The 18,921-nt window shown below is 50.0% G+C and overlaps 1 protein-coding gene across 5 annotated transcripts in view; it reads right to left on the bottom strand.

Moving 5' to 3' along the window:
- The window catches only part of EPB41L4B (erythrocyte membrane protein band 4.1 like 4B), a 144,247-nt gene extending 128,228 nt beyond the window's left edge, over positions 1 to 16,019 (bottom strand). For 3 of the 5 annotated variants that reach the window (XR_012332628.1, XR_012332629.1, XM_019946442.3), the window contains exon 1: positions 15,124 to 16,019. Coding sequence is in view for 3 of the 5 variants with exons in the window: in XM_019946442.3 (XP_019802001.1) it covers positions 15,124 to 15,426 (303 nt within the window). In the remaining 2 variants the exon portion in view is untranslated. The remainder of the gene's footprint in view (positions 1 to 15,123) is intronic. The other 2 variants (XM_019946440.3, XM_019946441.3) reach the window with 2 other exon arrangements.
- Between the last annotated feature and the right edge of the window lie 2,902 nt (positions 16,020 to 18,921).

Here is an 18,921-nt window from a genome sequence, read left to right on the forward strand (position 1 = left end):
GATTCCCCGCTCTCCCACTGGAACATCCCACATCCAGATCCCCTCTTCTCACTCTCTCCCTCGAATACCCACGAGATCTGCCACTGCCAGCCTGTGTGCGAGAACTGGGGCCAGTCCCAAGCCAGCCTGGGCCCCTCCCTGGACTCTGACCGGCCACTGTCGCTGCCACCTAATACAGACTGCAACTCACTGGGCAGGTGACTTCGGCCCCAGCAAACAGGAGCAATCAAAGGACTACAGCCAGAGAAATGCTGTGGAAGGGGCTCTCAGAGTGCACTGCGGGTTAATAACTAACCCGCAGGAGCCTTTACAGTGTATTGGGCTTCCCTGGGTGAAGCCCATGGCCATTTCACTGGCAGGCAATGCAGCTTCTGGGCCGGGGAGAACCACGGCTTGCTTTCAGAGGAGGGAGGGGGGCCTCGGAGAGGCGAACAGGCCTGCTGCTGTCACTGGGCCACTGAGCACAGGGGCCAGGAGGGCTGTGTGCAGGAAACTGCGCTTATTACATGCTAATTACTGCTCATTTGCCTCAGATGAGCAGCAGCTGGCTGCATGTTCCCAGGCAGGTAGGAAAGACCTGCCATCCCAGAATGAGGCTCTGGACCATGAGGCTTTCAAGCGCTCCTTTAGGGGAAAAACTCGGTGGTTCCCGCTGCCCTGCCGTCTGCCCCGTCTCCCTTCTCTCTGCAGTGTTCATTGACTCTGCTCCTTAAAAAGTCTGCTGGCACTTCTGCCCAGGAGATGGATGGAAAGGGCTCACTAGGGGCCTACGGGAGAATGTAAAGGAACCCAAACGGGAGTAAGCTACTGAAAAAGAGAATCTCAAGGTCAAGGGAGACATTCAAAACTACAGTTATGGAGCTGATGAAGAAACAGAAGAAAAAGAAAAGACACTCTTTTAATCAAATCTACTGAAAACATTCCAACGATGAGGAATCTGGACCTTTTCAAATAAGCAACATCCAATGAAAGATAGGAGGATAACAAGGCTCACAGGCAGGGGCTGAACAAGGAGCGGGACTCTTGGAAGTATTATTTCCAGCCTCAGTGCCTTTGCATGTGCTGACCTGGCCACCAGGAAAGCTGTTCTCCACTTGTCCTCAGAACTCAAAGCTTTCTCTCTGAAATCTTCTGGTTGCCCATTTTCCCCTCCCAGTCCCCCCACCTTAGCCTTTCCTTTAAGCTTATTTAAAACTCCCTAGGACACTTTTCACACCAGGTGTAATGACCTGTCTCCTCTCAAGCTTCTCGAGGGCAAGGAACCTATCTTATTGTTCTCTGTGTGCCCTGAGTGAGATGCTTTAAATAATGCCTGTACCAACTGCACCCCAAGGTAACCAAATGTTGAGGATGCCATCAAGGAAATCCAGAAAGGGGGAAACTCTAGGACAGAAGGTCCAGCTTCTTCAACAAATAAATGGGGAAAAAGGAGGGAAGAAGGGAAAACTCTAGACTAAGAGCTTTAGAGAAATTGTGGGACAGGGAAAAACGAGATAACGTTGGTCAAAGGCCACAAACTTTCAGTTTTAAGATAAGTAAGTTCTGGGGAATCTAAATAACAGCATGATGACGACAGTTCATTATAATGTGGAGTATCCTTGAAATCTGCTAAGATACACATATGAAGAAATGGTGACTGGCGAGGTGACAGATATGTTAATTAGCTCGATGCACAGTAACCATTTCGCAATGCAAACGTATATCAAATCACCATGCTTTACGCCTCAAATATATACCATTTTTATTTGTCAATTATGCCTCAAAAGAGCAAGGAAAAATAACATTTAAAAAAGTTCTTAAAGAGCTTTAGATAGAATATCAACCAAATACAATGAAAGGACCTTGTGACAACCAAATAAGAAAATCTGAACACTGACTATATATCTGAGACTAAAAAACAATTGTTAATTATTTTTAGGTGTTTCTTTTATGGTTTTTATTCATCAATTTGATAATATGGTGTATCACATTGATTGATTTGCATACATTGAAGAATCCTTGCATCCCTGGGATAAATCCCACTTGATCATGGTGTATGATCCTTTTAATGTGTTGTTGGATTCTGTTTGCTAGTATTTTGTTGAGGATTTTTACATCTATATTCATCAGTGATATTGGTCTGTAATTTTGTTTTTTTGTAGTACCTTTGTCTGGGTTTGGTATCAGGGTGATGGTGGCCTCATAGAATGAGTTTGGGAGTGCTCCTTCCTCTGCAATTTTTTGGAAGAGTTTGAGAAGGATGGGTGTTAGCTGTACTCTAAATGTTTGATAGAATTCACCTGTGAAGCCATCTTGTCCTGGACTTTTGTTTGTTGGAAGATTTTTAATCACAGTTTCAATTTCATTCCTTGTGATTGGTCTGTTCATATTTTCTATTTCTTCCTGGTTCAGTCTTGGAAGGTTATACCTTTCTAAGAATGTGTCCATTTCTTCCAGGTTGTCCATTTTATTGGCATAGAGTTGCTTGTAGTAGTCTCTTAGGATGCTTTGTATTTCTGTGGTGTGTGTTGTAACTTCTCCTTTTTCATTTCTAATTTTATTGATTTAAGTCCTCTCCCTCTTTTTCTTGATGAGTCTGGCTAATGGTTTATCAATTTTGTTTATCTTCTCAAAGAACCAGCTTTTAGTTTTCTTGATCTTTGCTATTGTTTTCTTTGTTTCTATTTCATTTATTTCTGCTCTGATCTTTATAATTTCTTTCCTTCTGTTAACTTTGGCTTTTGTTTGTTCTTTCTCTAGTTCCTTTAGGTGTATGGTTAGATTGTTTATTTGAGATTTTTCTTGTTTCTTGAGGTAGGCTTGTATAGCTATAAACTTCCCTGTTAGAACTGATTATGCTGCATCCCATAGGTTTTGGATCGCCATGTTTTCATTATCATTTGTCTCTAGGTATTTTTTATTTCCTCTTTGATTTCTTCAGTGATCTCTTGGTTATCTAGTAATGTATTGTTTAGCCTCCATGTGTTTGTGTTTTTTACGTTTTCTTCCCTGTAATTCATTTCTAATCTCATAGCGGTGTGGTCAGAAAAGATGCTTGATATGATTTCAATTTTCTTAAATTTACTGAGGCTTGATTTGTGACCCAAGATGTGATCTATCCTGGAGAATGTTCCATGCGCACTTGAGAAGAAAGTGTAATCTGCTGTTTTTGGATGGAATGTCCTATAAATATCAATTAAATCTATCTGGTCTATTGTGTCATTTAAAACTTCTGTTTCCTTATTTATTTTCTTTTTTTTTTTTTTTTTTGCGGTACACGGGCCTCTCACTGTTGCGGCCTCTCCCGCTGTGGAGCATAGGCTCTGGACGCGCAAGCTCAGCTGCTCCGCGGCATGTGGGATCTTTCCGGACCGGGACACGAACCCGCGTCCACTGCATCCGCAGGCGGACTCTCAACCACTGCGCCACCAGGGAAGCCCTATTTTCATTTTGGATGATCTGTCCATTGGTGTAAGTGAGGTGTTAAAGTCCCCCATATTATTGTGTTAGTGTCGATTTCCTCTTTTATAGCTGTTAGTAGTTGCCTTATGTATTGAGGTGCTCCCATGTTGGGTGCACATATATTTATAATTGTTATATCTTCTTCTTGGATTGATCCCTTGATCATTATGTAGTGTCCTTCCTTGTCTCTTGTAACATTCTTTATTTTAAAGTCTATTTTATCTGATAAGAGTATTGCTACTCCAGCTTTCTTTTGATTTCCATTTGCATGGAATATCCTTTTCCATGCCCTCACTTTCAGTCTGTATGTGTCCCTAGGTCTGAAGTGGGCCTCCTTTAGACAGCATATATATGGGTCTTGTTTTTGTATCCATTCAGCAAGCCTGTGTTTTTTGGTTGGAGCATTTAATCCATTCATATTTAAGGTAATTATCGATATGTATGTTCCTATTAGCATTTTCTTAATTGTTTTGGGTTTTTTTTTTTTTTTTTTTTTTTTTGCAGTACGCGGGCCTCTCGCTGTTGTGGCCTCTCCCATTGCGGAGCACAGGCTCTGGATGCGCAGGCCCAGCGGCCATGGCTCACGGGCCTAGCCACTCCGTGGCATGTGGGATCTTCCCGGACCAGGGCACGAACCCGTGTCCCCTGCATTGGCAGGCCGACTCTCAACCACTGCGCCACCAGGGAAGCCCCACCTTGGGTTTGTTTCTGTAGGTCTTTTTCTTCTCTTGTGTTTCCCACTTAGAGAAGTTCCTTTAGCACTTGTTGTAGAGCTGGTTTGGTGGTGCTGAATTCTCTAAGCTTTTGCTTGTCTGTAAAGTGTTTGATTTCTCCATTGAATCTGAATGAGATCCTTGCCAGGTAGAGTAATCTTGGTTGTAGGTTCTTCCCTTTCATCACTTTAAGTATATCATGCCACTCCCTTCTGGCTTGTAGAGTCTCTGCTGAGAAATCAGCTGTTAACCTTATGGGAGTTCCCTTGTATGTTATTTATCGTTTTTCCCTTGCTGCTTTCAATAATTTTTCTTTGTCTTTAATTTTTGCCAATTTGATTACTATGTGTCTTAGCGTGTTTCTCCTTGGATTTATCCCGTATGGGACTTGCTGTGCTTCCTGGACTTGGGTGGCTATTTCCTTTCCCATGTTAGGGAAGTTTTCGACTATTATCTCTTCAAATATTTTCTCTGGTCCTTTCTCTCTCTCTTCTCCTTCTGGGACTCCTATAATGTGAATGTTGCTGCATTTAATGTTGTCCCAGAGGTCTCTTAGGCTGTCTTCATTTCTTTTCATTCTTTTATCTTTATTCTGTTCCGCAGCTGTGAATTCCACCCTTCTGTCTTCCAGGTCACTTATCCGTTCTTCTGCCTCAGTTATTCTGCTATTGATTCCTTCTAGTGTAGTTTTCATTTCAGTTATTGTATTGTTCATCTCTGTTTGTTTGTTCTTTAATCCTTCTAGGTCTTTGTTAAACATTTCTTGCATCTTCTCAATCTTTGCCTCCATTCTTTTTCCGAGGTCCTGGATCATCTTCACTCTCATTATTCTGAATTCTTTTTCTGGAAGGTTGCCTATCTCTACTTCATTCAGTTGTTTTTCTGGGGTTTTATCTTGTTCCTTCATCTGGTACAGAGCTCTCTGCCTTTTCATCTTGTCTATCTTTCTGTGAATGTGGTTTTTGTTCCACAGGCTGCAGGACTGTACTTCTTCTTGCTTCTGCTGTCTGCCCTCTCTAGGTGTTTTAATAATATTGTGACTATTTAAAAAAACACAGCCCTTATCTTTTAGATAATTGGGACTTTGTTTTGGAATTTGTTTTAAAAGAATTGGGAAGTAACAGAGGTGAAGATATAGATGAAAAGAGAGGGGCCACATTAAATAAAAGATGAAGCTTAACAATGGGTACTCGGATTATGTTCATTATATGATGGGTACTTGGGGTTCTCTGTGCTTTTGACTGCATTTAAAATTTCAATTAATAAATACTGGGGGAAAAAAGTAGGCAGAATTGAATGAATACCATAGATCCTGCAACTGCTCACCAAAAGCCACCAGCAGCAACAGACTTCAGCTCATTCACAGCGAAATGGAAAACAAAACGTTAATTCCTGCTTAGTGAGGAAAGGCCCGCAAGGGGGACTTACAGAGAGGTGTTCTTTGTTCCACTGAGAAGAGGAAGTGGGTATAGGAGACAATCTCATCAAAGCCAGCAGGCAGTGAGCTGAATGTGACGAGAAAAATACAACGCAACTAAAAAACAGGCAAACATCATAGAACAAGGCATACCAGGAGGAGATACGTTCATGGTTCATAACACAGGCAAAGATACTCCACCCCATGAACAACTGGGGAAAAGTGAAGACCACAGTGAGTTCCCACTAACTCCCACGAGACAAACAGAAAAGCTGTCCAATGCCAAGGGCTGAAGAACGGGTTAGCAGACGCTTTTATGTGCTGCTGGGACTCTGGAGAAAACAATTTCGCATGATCTTAAAAGGCCCTGCCCACCACCCTCCCAGCCACTGGTACATACCCAGGAGAGACGCTTGCTAGCATATGTGCACCAGGAAGACCAATTCCAGAAGGTTCAAAGCAGCATTTTTTCCCTAACAGCTCCAAACTGAAAACATCCCAAATGTCCACCGACAAAGGATAACTATATTCCGGTATATTCATGCAGCGCAGCAAGAACTACAGTTACCTCATCAATATGGATGAATCTCTCACAGACACAGTATTGAGTGAAAAATCCATTTACTATAAAGTTCGCTAACATGCAGGACTAACAATAATCATTTAGGGAAACACACATATGAGGCAAACTCATCAAAAAAGGGATGAGAGACAAACTTCAGGAGAGCAGGAGGGAGGGAAAGGTCATTGGGGAGGAGCATGGGGGGGCCATTAACAGCACTGGTGATGCTCTTTGTTCTTAAGCTGGGTGGTGGGTACCCGGATGTTCACCGTATTATTTTTCTTTAAAACTAGTCATGTTACAGACACTCTTTTGTATTTGTATTTCATCATTAAAAGATGTAAAGAATGACTGGACAGAGGACTTGCCAACACTGAGCACCTCAGACAAAAGACCAGACAACTGGGAGGATGAGTCCAGGGACTTCCCTGGTGGTCCAGCGGCTAAGACTCTGCGTTCCCAATGCAAGGGGCCCAGGTTCGATCCCTGGTCGGGAAACTAGATCCTGCACGCGTGCTGCAACTAAGAGTCGCACGCTGCAACGAAGATCCCGAGCGCTGCAACTAAGGCCTGGCACAGCCAAAATAAATAAAATAAAATGAGTCCCAGGTGAGCGGATGCCAGAATGCCAAGAACAAAATCCCCAAGGAGAGGGCTGGGGACATCCAAGTCTCTGACGGCAGTGCCACTGGTGAACGGGCAAGGCCCGGATGTGCAGCAAAGTCTGAAACTTGGATGAACGGGTCAACAAAATGTGGCATATCCATACATCGGAATACTATTCAGTCTTATAGAGGAAGGAAATTCTGATACATGTTACGACATGGATGGACCTTGAAGACATTATGCTATAAGTGAAAGAAGCCAGACACAAAGAAACAAGTACTGTATGATTTCACTCACAGGAGGTACTAAGAGTAGTCAAATTCATAGGGACAGAAAGCAGACTAGAGGTCACCAGGGGCTACGGGGAAAGAGGAATGGGGACTTCGTGTTTAGTGGGCACTGAGTTTTAATTTGGGATGATGAAAACATTCTGGAGATGGAGAGTGGTGATGGTCGCACAACAGTGTCCATGTACTCAATGCCACTGAATTGCACACCGAAAAATGGTTACAATGGTAAATTTTATGCTACTTAGGTATTACCACAATTTTTAAAAATCCGTAACTCAGGGAAGGTGCAGCTGAGCAAGCAAACCGGTAGGATAAAGGAGAGGTGCCACTGGGCCCACCTCAACGCCCCTGAGCGCACGTGAGGCAGGACACGGATAGCAACAGCATCCGGACGGGAAACGGGCATGGAAGAGACACCACAGGGCCGAGGGATACCGACCCCGCAGGCACCCGGGGAGCCTGCCAGTCCACGTCCTCCCAGCCGGGCCAGCTGCCTGGGCAGTTCCAGCCCTGGGACCAGGCTCAGTGCTGGGAACCAAAGATGCTCCGGATGATGCCACCGGTGGCACAGGGCCCCGGGGAGGTAACCCTCCAGGTCTCAACTTCAAGAAGGAAGTTCTGGGCACTCAGCCAACTATGACTTTGGGGGAAAGAACCTGCAAAAATTGCTGAGAAGTGGCAGACAGAACCCAAATGCCAGAGATGCTGAAAAGCAGGAAGTTTCAGGAAAGACAGGGCGGTTGATGGCATGAAATTCTGACCCATCAAATTACAAAGGATTCTGACCTTCCCCAGGAGTTCCAAGGGGCATACCTTTCAAACAGAAAGGCCAGGTGTGCACCGCATGGGCTGGGGGAAGAGCACTGGAGGACGAGTCAGGAAACCTAGATTCAATTCACCACACTTATAGCTGGCCCAGGACCAACTGCTCCCTGAGACCGTGAGTAAAGGGGATAGTAACATCTTCCCGGATGGTGGCAATTAAGAGAAGTAACACAGACTCTGCGAGCCTGAGGGAGTAGGCATGCCTAACAGGTAAGATATCAGGTGCTTTGCATATCAACCTTCAACCCCAAGAGACAGGTAGAGACAGGTATTACTACACACACACACACACACACACACACACACACTGGAAGGCTCGGATAGGAGGAAGACAATTTTAAACAATTAAAAAAGGATACACAAGGATGCACACCATGTTTATAAACACGTATGCAAAAGCACAAAGATTGAAGGGAGCAGCGAAGCCAACCAGTTGCTATGCAGCAGGATGGGAATATGTAAAATGCTTTTCTTTGTGATAATTTTAGTGTTGTTCTATTAAACACTTTTAAAAAATGTAGCCTACTTCCAACCTCAGTGTTGAAGAACTATGGGCCTCAAACCAGAATGCACTCTGGGCGAAACTACACTCACTGAATATGAGTACAGATGTGAATCCGATGTCTGGAAACCCCAAGTGGCCTGGAAAGGAGGACACCCTTCTGAGGCTCAGGGTCCCCACCCACCTCGGGGCCTCTGGGGCAGGCTCAGAACCCCGCCGCTCCCACCCCTCACATGCCCAGTCCTGGGTCAGAGGACACAAACCTTCTCCCGGCAGACTATCTGAGCTCGAAACTAGAGTCTGCCTTTGCTGTGTGACACGGGCAAGTTTCTTATCCAGCCTGCTAAGCCCTGATTCTCCCCCTCACAAATCAGGGCTAACAACAGTAACCACCAAAAGAGGTTCTGTGAGGGTCCAACAAAACAGTCACTTAGGCAATTAGCACAGGACTGACACACAGTGGCCCCTGGCTCTTACTAGCCTGAGACCCTCCTCTGTGCTTCACAGGTTCCTCACTTACTCCTTCAAGACTCAGGGACATAGCTGGAGCTCATAATCCTCCCCAACCCCAAGGAGCCCCAAGTCCAGCAAGTGGGGTTTTCTGGCTCCCATCCTCCATGCGTCTGCACCTGCCCCAACGCCTCTGACCAAATCTAACAGCTGAACTCCCAGGCAACCTTCGGGACAACTCGATGTCACTTTGGGCATTAAACCTTCCCCAAATCCACTCCACAGTTCAATCGCTCATGCCCGTACTACCTCATGTGGGGTTCCGAGTTATCTAGTATATTTACACTGTCTCCCCTTCTAGACTGGGACTCTCTCATCCCTCCTGTACCCCTCCCGAATGCTTCCTGCAGGGTAAGTGCTCAACAAGTCTATGCTGACTGAAGAAAACAAGTGCGCGAACAAAAACATTTTCGAAAACAAAAATAAACCAGAAATTAAAATCAAGTGGAACTAGTGAGATACATCCAGCTGCAGAGAGAAGCCAAAGAGGCTGCAGAAGGAGATGAAGGGGCCCTAGGGCAGAGGGGGCACACCTGGGATGCTGCCAGATGAGCCCCAGCTGGTAAGAGAGCCTGGGCATCCCTGGGCAGGCGAGAGTGGTCACCACCCCAAGGCAGGTGTTCAGAACACAAGCCCTCAGATGCAAGGGGACTTTGTGGCCCCATCAACAGGACATTAACCTGCCAGAGAGCAGAGGTGATTGGTGGGGAAGGGCTCCAAGGATGGGGAGCCCTCTTCTTAGGCAGGCAGTAGGTGGCACACAGCTCAGACGGTCACAGGGGGCTCCCCGCCCCAGCTAAGGTCCCAGGGACTGTAAAGGGGGGGAAAAGGGTCCCACCCTCAAGAGACACAAACTTGGGGTCTAGGTCCCGATTCATTTGTGCTGAAGGGGTGGGGAAAGAGACTTTACTTTCACCAACCCATATAAAGTCGTCACTTAAAATAACATTCATATCTAAAAACAAAGAGAAAAGTACAGATGGACACACACACCACCATTTTAAAAGTGGTTATTATCTCTAATGAGATTTTAGATCTTTTTAACTTCCCTTGCTTCTCTATATTTTCTGATCTTTCTGCTGCCAACATGTTCTCCTGTGAAATGCAAGTGGGGGAGGAAAGCACATGCCAACCTGCAGAGAAACACCAAAACGAATCAGCAGCTGACCCTGCCCGCAGGCAGCTGCCACGGGCCCGAGGGGGAAACCCAAGTGCAAAGAACCAGATTCCTGCAGGAGAAACGCGCCAGGCACCGTGGAGGAGGCTGGCAACAGGAGTCAGGCAGCGGAGAAGGACAGGACACGTGTTTTGAGGACAAACTGTGGGCGGAGGATTTCTGTGGTGAAGGAGTGGATTTTTTTCTAAGTCCCTATGCAAGAATGTAAGGGAAAGTTCTACCTCCCCATGCCCGCGCCCCCAACCTTTTGCTATTTCAGAACTAAACAGACCTGTACCTTCATCCACAACAGTGCACTAGCAACAGAATTCAATGAGATTATGCACGTGAAAGTGCTTAGCAAGTTAATATTTGTTCAGTCCTGGCCCAGCGCAGGGTCATGTTACTGGCACTGGAGAGGCTGGCAGACTCCCCCTCCCTGCATATTAACACCAACAACCCAGCAAGTGGGGAACCAGAGTTAGAGATCGCATCTCTATCCCACTTGGGAAGGATGTTCACCACCCACCTCTCTTGCCCACTCCCCTCCTTCGCCAGCAGCCCTCCTTTTAAAACAAAGGTATTTTAAAAAAAAATACACAACCCCATGACGCACACAGTTACCCAAAGCTCCCCATGGTCTCATTCACGGTCTGGGGGGGGGGGGTTGGAGATGGGGGCAGGGTAAGCCCTGGAGGGCCACCTTGAGCCCATACCTTCCCTCAGGAGCAGGAAAAAGCAAGCCACCCAGAGGTCTGGGATAAGGCAGGGTGTCCATGGCAGCCAGAACCCTGGGAGAGGATGGAAATGAGAAGCTGCCTTCTCCTATTTCCTAGGGCCTTATGTAGTTCCCCATTTCTTCCCACCATTGAGAGTGAAGATACCCCTGCCCTCCAAGGTAGAGTCCACTACTCAGTCCCCCCACATTCAATCAAGCCCCACCCCCAGCCCCGCCAAAGGGCACTGGGCTCTGTTTAGGCTTCCTGGCACCGCTTTCCTTTGGGGGGGGGGCGTGGCACACCGCACATGCTGTGGGATCTCAGCTCCCCGACCAGAGGTCGAACCGGGGCCCTTGGCAGTAAAAACACAGAGTCCTAACCACCGGACCACCAGGGAATTCCCAGCCTTTGTTTTTTTTTTCCTTTAATGTTCATTTCTAGAAAACTTCCCAATCACTTTTCACAGGCCAAAGAGGAGGCACTGAGATGTGTGTAAGATTACAACCTACTAGCAACCCTTCAGCACCCTGCTGTTTCCTGAGGCTTTTCATACCCTTTTTGTCATGTAATCATCCCATTTTAAAGACCAGAAAATCGAGATTCAAGTAGCCCAGGGCTGCACAGCCCAGCTGCCAAGACTCAAACATGCATCTTCCTGCCCTGAAACTCTCGGTGCTTGCCCTGTACCATACAAGTCACTGCGGAGCTCCAGAGACAGTGAAAGCAACTGCAGCAAATGCAATACCGGCCAATGGACCGTGCCCTCCAAGGCATGGGGGCGGGGCGTGCTGACCAGCCAGCCACACACCCTCCCGGCTTTCCACACAGAGCTGCTGGAAGACTGTGCATGCAGGGGAGGGGGGCGACGGGGCTGAGCAACAGCCGCGCGAGCAAAAGCGATGCCAGGGCTTTAGTCAACAGAGAACTAATATGAGTCAACAGCGGGTACCGCTGCCAAGCACACTGATGGGATCTTCAGCTGCATTAATAGAAGGGGAGAGTCTCAGGCAGGCCGAGGGAGTCCTGCCTGCTCTGACCTGACCACACCTGAGAGCAGGGCAGGGCTGGGCTACGGACACGGAGGCACCTTCCAAGGCAGCGCCAGGGTTTCTGAAGAGGAGTGGCTCAGGGTGGCACTCTGGTCTGTAGGGCGGAAGCTGGGTTTGGACAGCAAGCCCACTTCAGACTGCACATTACCGATGGATTTTTTTTTAAAAAAGATCCTGTCTATCCACAGCAAAGGTTAAGAACACTCAGGCATGTCAGAGGACAAGGCCACCACCTGGGGGAGGAGCCCCAGGCCCTGTCATTTGCTTCCTCCTTCGTTATATATAACAGCTGGGTCGTGGCTTGACCGAGAAGTGGCCCTGACACAACAGGTAATCTAAAAATGGGGAATTCCCCGGTGGTCCAACGGTTAGGACTCGGGCTTTCACTGCCGTGGACCCGGGTTCGCACCCGGGTTCGATCCCTGGTCGGGGAACTAAGATCCTATACAAGCCGCTCAGTGTGGCCAAAAAATAAATTAAAAAAAAAATTTTTTTTGAATGCACAAGGGACACTGGATTTGACATCCTAGAGCCTCAAGTGTCAAAGTCTCTGGGAAGTCCTCCCAATTCATCCACCAGCACCCTGTCCGGTGAGCCTGTCGTTATCACTCAGCATCACTTAACAATAAAAAGACGCTCTGCTACACGTGTTTCCCAAGAGCCTCAAGGCCACCTCTCATTCACCTTTGGGTCCACAGCCCAGCATTTGGCACACAGAGACGCCCAAGAAATGGTGACAACTGAAAACCGAGGTGCCCCAGCACGATCACAGTGAGGGTGTTGTGTTCGAGGCAATTCTGGAACACAGGCCTCCTGACTAGAGCAAATAAAGCGGCTTATGACAATGTATAACCACCGTTAGTATACTGAGCGACGAATTCTCGACGCTACCACTACCAGAGGGTTTTAATTACAAAAGAGTTATCGTTAGCCTGGCAAGTGTGCTTTGTGCCCGTGCGAGTGACTGGAGACAGACAGTCCAGCTTAGGGAGATGGCAGTCAAAGGTCTGTGCGCCATGCAGCAAAGCAACCCCGGGGCCCAGGAAGCGGTAAAAATCCAGGAACGCAGGAGACGAGAATAATGACCAGTGGGACTAAATGCCAAAAAGGACAGCATAAAAAGTGAGCTTGGTGAAACGGGCTGAGAAGGCACACGCATGCTACAGATTCATGGGGAGCTGGCCGCCTGGAGCTCACCTTGTAACTCTGAGAATTAAATACAGGAACTAAGACTCGGATCTGGGAAGATGAGCACAGGAGACTGTGCGATGCAGTTCTAATGCCTAATAAATCTTTAAATCGATGAGCCGTGCTCACTGTTTATTCTTCTCCATCCTTCCTCCCCAGGCAAGGGCTCACATGACAAAAGCCAGCATTTGCTCTGGATTTGCCTTTGGACGGGGTATATATACATATGCGTGTCTGTATAAATAAAATTGGGAGTTCACTAAATAACATCTTAAAGCATCAAAAAATCTGCCATTATAAGAAAACCTGGTGAATTCTTTTGTCAAGTAGCCTTTAATAAAGTGAAGAAACCTCTTAGGATGCAAAATCCCCCTCCCCTCACACTGGGCCAGGGTTCCACCAGCTGTGGTTAAGTCAGCATTCCCGTCCCAACCTGTTCATTTGGGTACCTGTTTGGGTCTATTCACTACGCATGCATCTTACTGGGTTTGCATTTTTCATCCCAGAAACACAGCTTAAGCCTGTCGCACAAACCTGACAGAAGCATTACATTTTATAAACCAATCATCCCCGGGGAACAGACAAGAAAACCATCAGCAATGAGCGTTGTCAAAGTTCCAAACCAGAGCATTCCTTTCCCAGATCCGAGATGCAGAATACGCCACATCCTCTCCACACACCAGCTGCCTGCTCCAGAAGCAACACACTCACCTCACCACTGGCTGCCCCCCCGACCGCCCCTCCCGGTCCCTTCAGGCCTCCTCTCCCAGCTGAATAAAAGCTGGAGAGACCCGTCTTGGGGAAGCAGTAACATTTTAATACTACTGTAAAGACAACTGCTCTAAGCACTGGAATGTTGGCTCCTTTTCCATGAATAAAAAGGCCCCCAAAGGGTATTATCATAACAAAATGATATCCTATGGAGAGCACCAGGAACCACAAAAATAAAATCGCCATAAACTGACACTGTCTCAAAATTAAACCTACACAAAGAAACGTTAAACCCCAAGCCAGGCAGGCTCTCATTTTCCCATCTAAAACCCTTACAATATTCCCAGTTTTCTCATGACGTCCAATTTCCCCCACCCGAGGAGGCCTAAATGCTTTCTTTCGAAGTCCCGGTATGTTATTTTTTTTCCCTTGAAACCCTCGAGATGCTCTGTAACATTCATCTAAAGCTCAATCGTGGCTGTGTCCTCGGTCACACCCAAAGATTCCCAAAGGCACCGTCTGCCGCAGCGCCGGGTGCACAGCAGGCGCCCCACTAATGTGCGGATTTGATTTGATCAGATCTGGCCCCTTCGGCTAGAAAGACACATTGGTAGCCAGATGCCCAGGCGGGGACAGCAGCGCCAGCCTAGCTCTCTGCCGGAGGCGGCGGGGTGCAACCACCTGTGGGCGGGTGACCGGGGCTCAGGCCGCGGCGCAGCTGCCCTGGAGTGCCTCCGCGGCTCCACGCACAGACCCCGGGGAAAGTCCGGCGCCCCAGGCCCGGGAGCACCCCAGGGCTGACTCCCAGCGCCCCAGCAGGGGCTCTGCCGGTGCAAAGTTGGCCTGGTCCGCGAGGATCCATTCTAGAGTTAGCTCCCAAGTCGCCCGGCCGCCTGTGAGGCAGCGAGCCAGAGGGGCTCTTTAGGATGGGACCGGGTTGGGGGGTGGGGCGGAGTGGTACACCAAGATGGGAACGGAAGAGAGAAGTGGTCCCCCGACTCGCTCCCAAACTTGGGGCACCTGCCGGCGAGCAGGCGAGGGGGATTCTCCGCCTTGACGTCCCACCAAGGCCTGGTGGCGAGTTTGTCGGGGCAAGCGGGCCACCCCATGGCAGCCCCGCATTGCTTTGAGATTTTCTAACCAATAATCCAGCACCGAGAAGGACGATGCAGGAACCTGGGGGATAGAAGGGGAACACCAGTCACCCGCGCCAGGGGGCGGGGACTTGGGACTCGGGGGCGCGGGCCAGGGATGGGGCCCCGGAAGAGAGCAGGACGGGGTGGCCCGAGAGGGAACCAGACTAGGAGTGCTTGCAGAAGGGGGAGGGGATCCCGGAGAGGTACAAGCGGAGCGCCCCAGAGGGAAGCATCGGGGGAAGGGAGTTGCCCCAAGGGCCGCGGGGTGCCAGTGTCCCGGACCGGCCCCGTCACTCACCGGCAGGTCCACGCTCACTTCGGTCCCGTCGAGCAGGAAGACGCGGCAGTAGAGGGTGGTCTTGGAGGCCCCGGCGGCGGAGATGTGCACGGCCGCGCAGCCCATGAGCAGGGGCCCGCCGCCGGCCGGGAACACACTGCCCCCGGGCGCGGCGGGCAGCGTGGACACGGCGGCGGCGGCCAGGCCCCCCCGCGGACCCCCGTCGCGCTCGTCCCCCAGGCCGGCGGTCCCGCGCCCTGCCGCGCCCCGCGCGTAGCGCTGCATGGAGCGGCGGCCAAAGGTCCGGCGCAGGAACCGCAGCATCCTGGCTGGGGGCGTCCCCTGCCTCCGCCCCCTGCGCCGCCGCCGCTGCGCCGCCGCCCAGGAGCGCCCCGCGACGCCGTCAGTGCAGGCGGCCGCCCGCGCCGCCTCCCGCCGGCTGCGGACCGGGGCTCGCTCCCGCCGAGGACGAGGCCGCGCTTCGGCTGCCCGCGGGGCGCGCCGGCCCAGCCAGCGCCGGCTGCGAGTGGCCGCGGGCGGGAGGGCGCGCTCGGGGCGGCCCAGGAGCCGTCCCGCCGCCGCCTCCGCCGCCACGCGCCCTGGCGGGCCGGCGGCCTGCGCTCGCCGCCAAGGGGCCGCTCCCGACTGCCGGCCGCGGGCGGCCCGAGGACTGGGGGGGCGCGGGGGGCGCGGGGGCGGGCTGCGGGCTGCTCCCGCGCCGCGCGCCGGCCGAGGGCCAGCCGGAGCAGGGCGCCTGCGTGCTCCTGGCGCGCTCGCTCCCACTCGCCGCGCCCAGGCCCGAGGAGGCCCAGCCGAACGCCCGCTCCCCAGGCGCCTGTTCCTGCGCCCGCAGCCCCCGCCTCCCACCTGGGAGGCTGCACCTATAGCCGCCGCCTCCGCCGCCACCGCCGCTACCACCGCCGGGACTGCAGCACGCCCTCCTCCCTCGGGGCTGCGCCGGGTATTTGCAAACCGGGTCTGTGCTGCCCCCTGCCGGCCAGAGCGCCCCCTGCTGCTGTAGGTGTGCTCACGTGTGTACACGTAGGTGAGCACACACGTGTTTCCGGCGCCGCGAGCCCTGAAGACGCCGGAGAGTCTCCCCTTGCCTAGTTAGGAAAACGCGCTGCATGCCCTCGGGGGAGCCTTGCCTGGGAGGCCCGAGAGAGAAGCGCATTAAGCGAAGGCCCTACCAGGCCCTCACTTTCCCCTTCTGGAAAAGGATAGGGGTGAACTAGGTAATCTACCAGGTCCCTGCTACTTAAAGTTCTGTCAGTTTAAGATCTCAGAGCTGGAAGGGCCCTTTCTGCCGTCACAGTCCAATGGGCTCATTCCAAATAAGGAAATTGAGGCCAGGCAAGGAGGGGTGTACTTTTCCAACCGACTACACTGAAGAACACCTTTCCTCAGGGAATTCGTGTCCAGTATCGAGGCAGAGGCCTGCATAAATAGCCATAGCTGAGAAGGCTAGGAAAGCTTGCACAAGTTACTGAGAAGCAGAGTAGAACTGAGGCATGAGGAGGATAGTATAGGACACACAGAATATCGGAGGCGGAGGGAAGGGTTTATAAACGGTGCCCCTCAGGTATACATGTTCAAGGCCTGGTTCAGGGAGAAGTGAGTTTCAGTGTGGCTGAAAGGAGGCCAGGCCTCTTGAGAAGAATAACACTGATGTGTGTGTGTGTGTGTGTGTGTGTGTGTGTGTGCCTGACACTATGCTAAGCCCTTCCCATTCATCATCTCACTAAATCCTCGGCACAGCCTGGTTCCATAGTCGGTTTTGTCCCCATTGTACGGAGGAGGAAATTGAAGCTTAGAGAGCTTAAGAGACTTGCTCCAGATTTCATGGTTAATAGGGGCTCGTTTGCTGGGGTTTAAAACTGTTGCTCCTAACTACGGCCAAGCTGAGGCATGTGACATGATTGGCAAGCGATGATGGTTTCTGAGAGTCCTGGACGGAGGCAGTGGCCACAGCAAAGGGGCAAGAGAAAGGGAGGGGTGAATTCAGGAGGCATTCCAAAATTGCCATTTACTGAGGATCAGGCACTGTCTTAGGTGAATTCATGGATGATATTTTCATTATCCTCACTCCAACCCTTCCAGGTAGTTCTATTTGTCCCCATTGACTTATGTGGAGTTTGGGACTTCTTAGAGAAGTAATATCCTTGCCCGAGGTCTCAGAGCTCCTGAATGGCAGCAGCCAGGACCTTCACTTGTTGCCTAGTGTTTCCTTTATGACTCTACAGGGATCTACCGGGTGACAGTGTATTCTGAGGGGGCACCTGCAATCAGCCTTCCAATACCCACTCTGCTCCCCTCCCTCAAGACTTGACTTAATAGAATACCCAGCAAACTGGTGTTCAAAGGTAGCCAGTGTGCTTACTGGTTTCTAAGGGTAGCCCATTTCACACTATATAGCCCAGGAGTGCTGTGGTAGACTGAATAATGGCCCCCCAAAGATGTCCACATCTCAATCCCCAGAACCTGTGAATATGTTCCCGAACATGGCATAAGGGACCTTGCAGATGTGACTGAATTAAGGAGTTTGAGGTGGGGAGATTATCCTGGGTTATCATCTAGGTGGGACCAATATAATCACAAGGGTCCTTATAAGAAGGAGGCAGGAGGGTCAGAGACAGAGAAGGTGATGTGACAATGGCAGCAGAAGTCAGAGTGAAGCATTCAGGAGCCAAGGAATGCAGGCAGCTGCTAGAAGCTGGAAAAGGCAAAGAACAGGTTATTCCCTAGATATTCCAGAAGGAACGTAGCCTTTGTTTTTAACGCAGACTGTAAAATCCATCTCTGACTTCTGAGCTCCAGAATTATAAGATAATACATTTGTGGTTTTTTTTTTGTGTGTGTGTGGTACGCGGGCCTCTCCCTGTTGTGGCCTCTCCCGTTGCGGAGCACAGGCTCCGGATGCCCAGGCTCAGAGGCCATGGCTCACGGGCCCAGCCGCTCCGCGGCATGTGGGATCTTCCTGGACCGGGGCACGAACCCGCGTCCCCTGCATCGGCAGGCAGACTCTCAACCACTGCGCCACCAGGGAAGTCCCCTTGTGTTGTTTTAAACCACTAAGTTTGTGGTGATTTATTCCAGCAGTGATAGGAAATGCATACAAGTGCAGTGGTGAATCATATTAGTTTGTTGCACTACCGTTTTCAAAGCCTCTTGGCACTGTCATAGTGCCATCCCCCTCAAAGTGAGTGTCATTCAATTTGCAATTATCCTCTGTCCTTCCCTCCTACTAAATGCTGAGCTCCATGAAGACAAGACTTTTCCTTATTCATCATTGTATCCCCACCCAGCACCTAGCCTGCCGTCTGGCAAGTAGTCTGCGTTCAATAAACAGTCATTGAATGAATGCAGGATCACATTTCATTGTCGTAATAGCCCCGTGGGGTAGGTATTGCTTTTGCCTTTTAGAGATGGAGAAAATGAAGACTGGATTGGAGCCCAGACTCACACTCATGTCTCCTGACTCGAGCTCCCATGTGCTGCCGACAATACCATGTCACTGAGAATCCCATGGGGACTCCAGATTGCTTTAATTTTACCTGCACCTCCTCTGTGCCAGGCACCGTCACCTAACTGATCTCATTCAGTCCTCATCACAATAGTGATTTAAGCACTATTTTCTCCACCACACAGAGGAAAAACAGAGGCTCAGGCCTTCCTTTGATTAAATTTCCTGTCACCCAAGTTTCCTCCCCAGAATTTCCACATTTGATGAGTAAGTTTGCATTTCGTCTGCTCAGGGTTACATATTTCAGTGATTGCTCTGTCTTAATCTTTGCCTTTTGGACCCTAAAAATTTCCTGT

This window comes from Tursiops truncatus, chromosome 6 (assembly GCF_011762595.2).
Source record: "Tursiops truncatus isolate mTurTru1 chromosome 6, mTurTru1.mat.Y, whole genome shotgun sequence".
NCBI lineage: Eukaryota > Metazoa > Chordata > Mammalia > Artiodactyla > Delphinidae > Tursiops > Tursiops truncatus.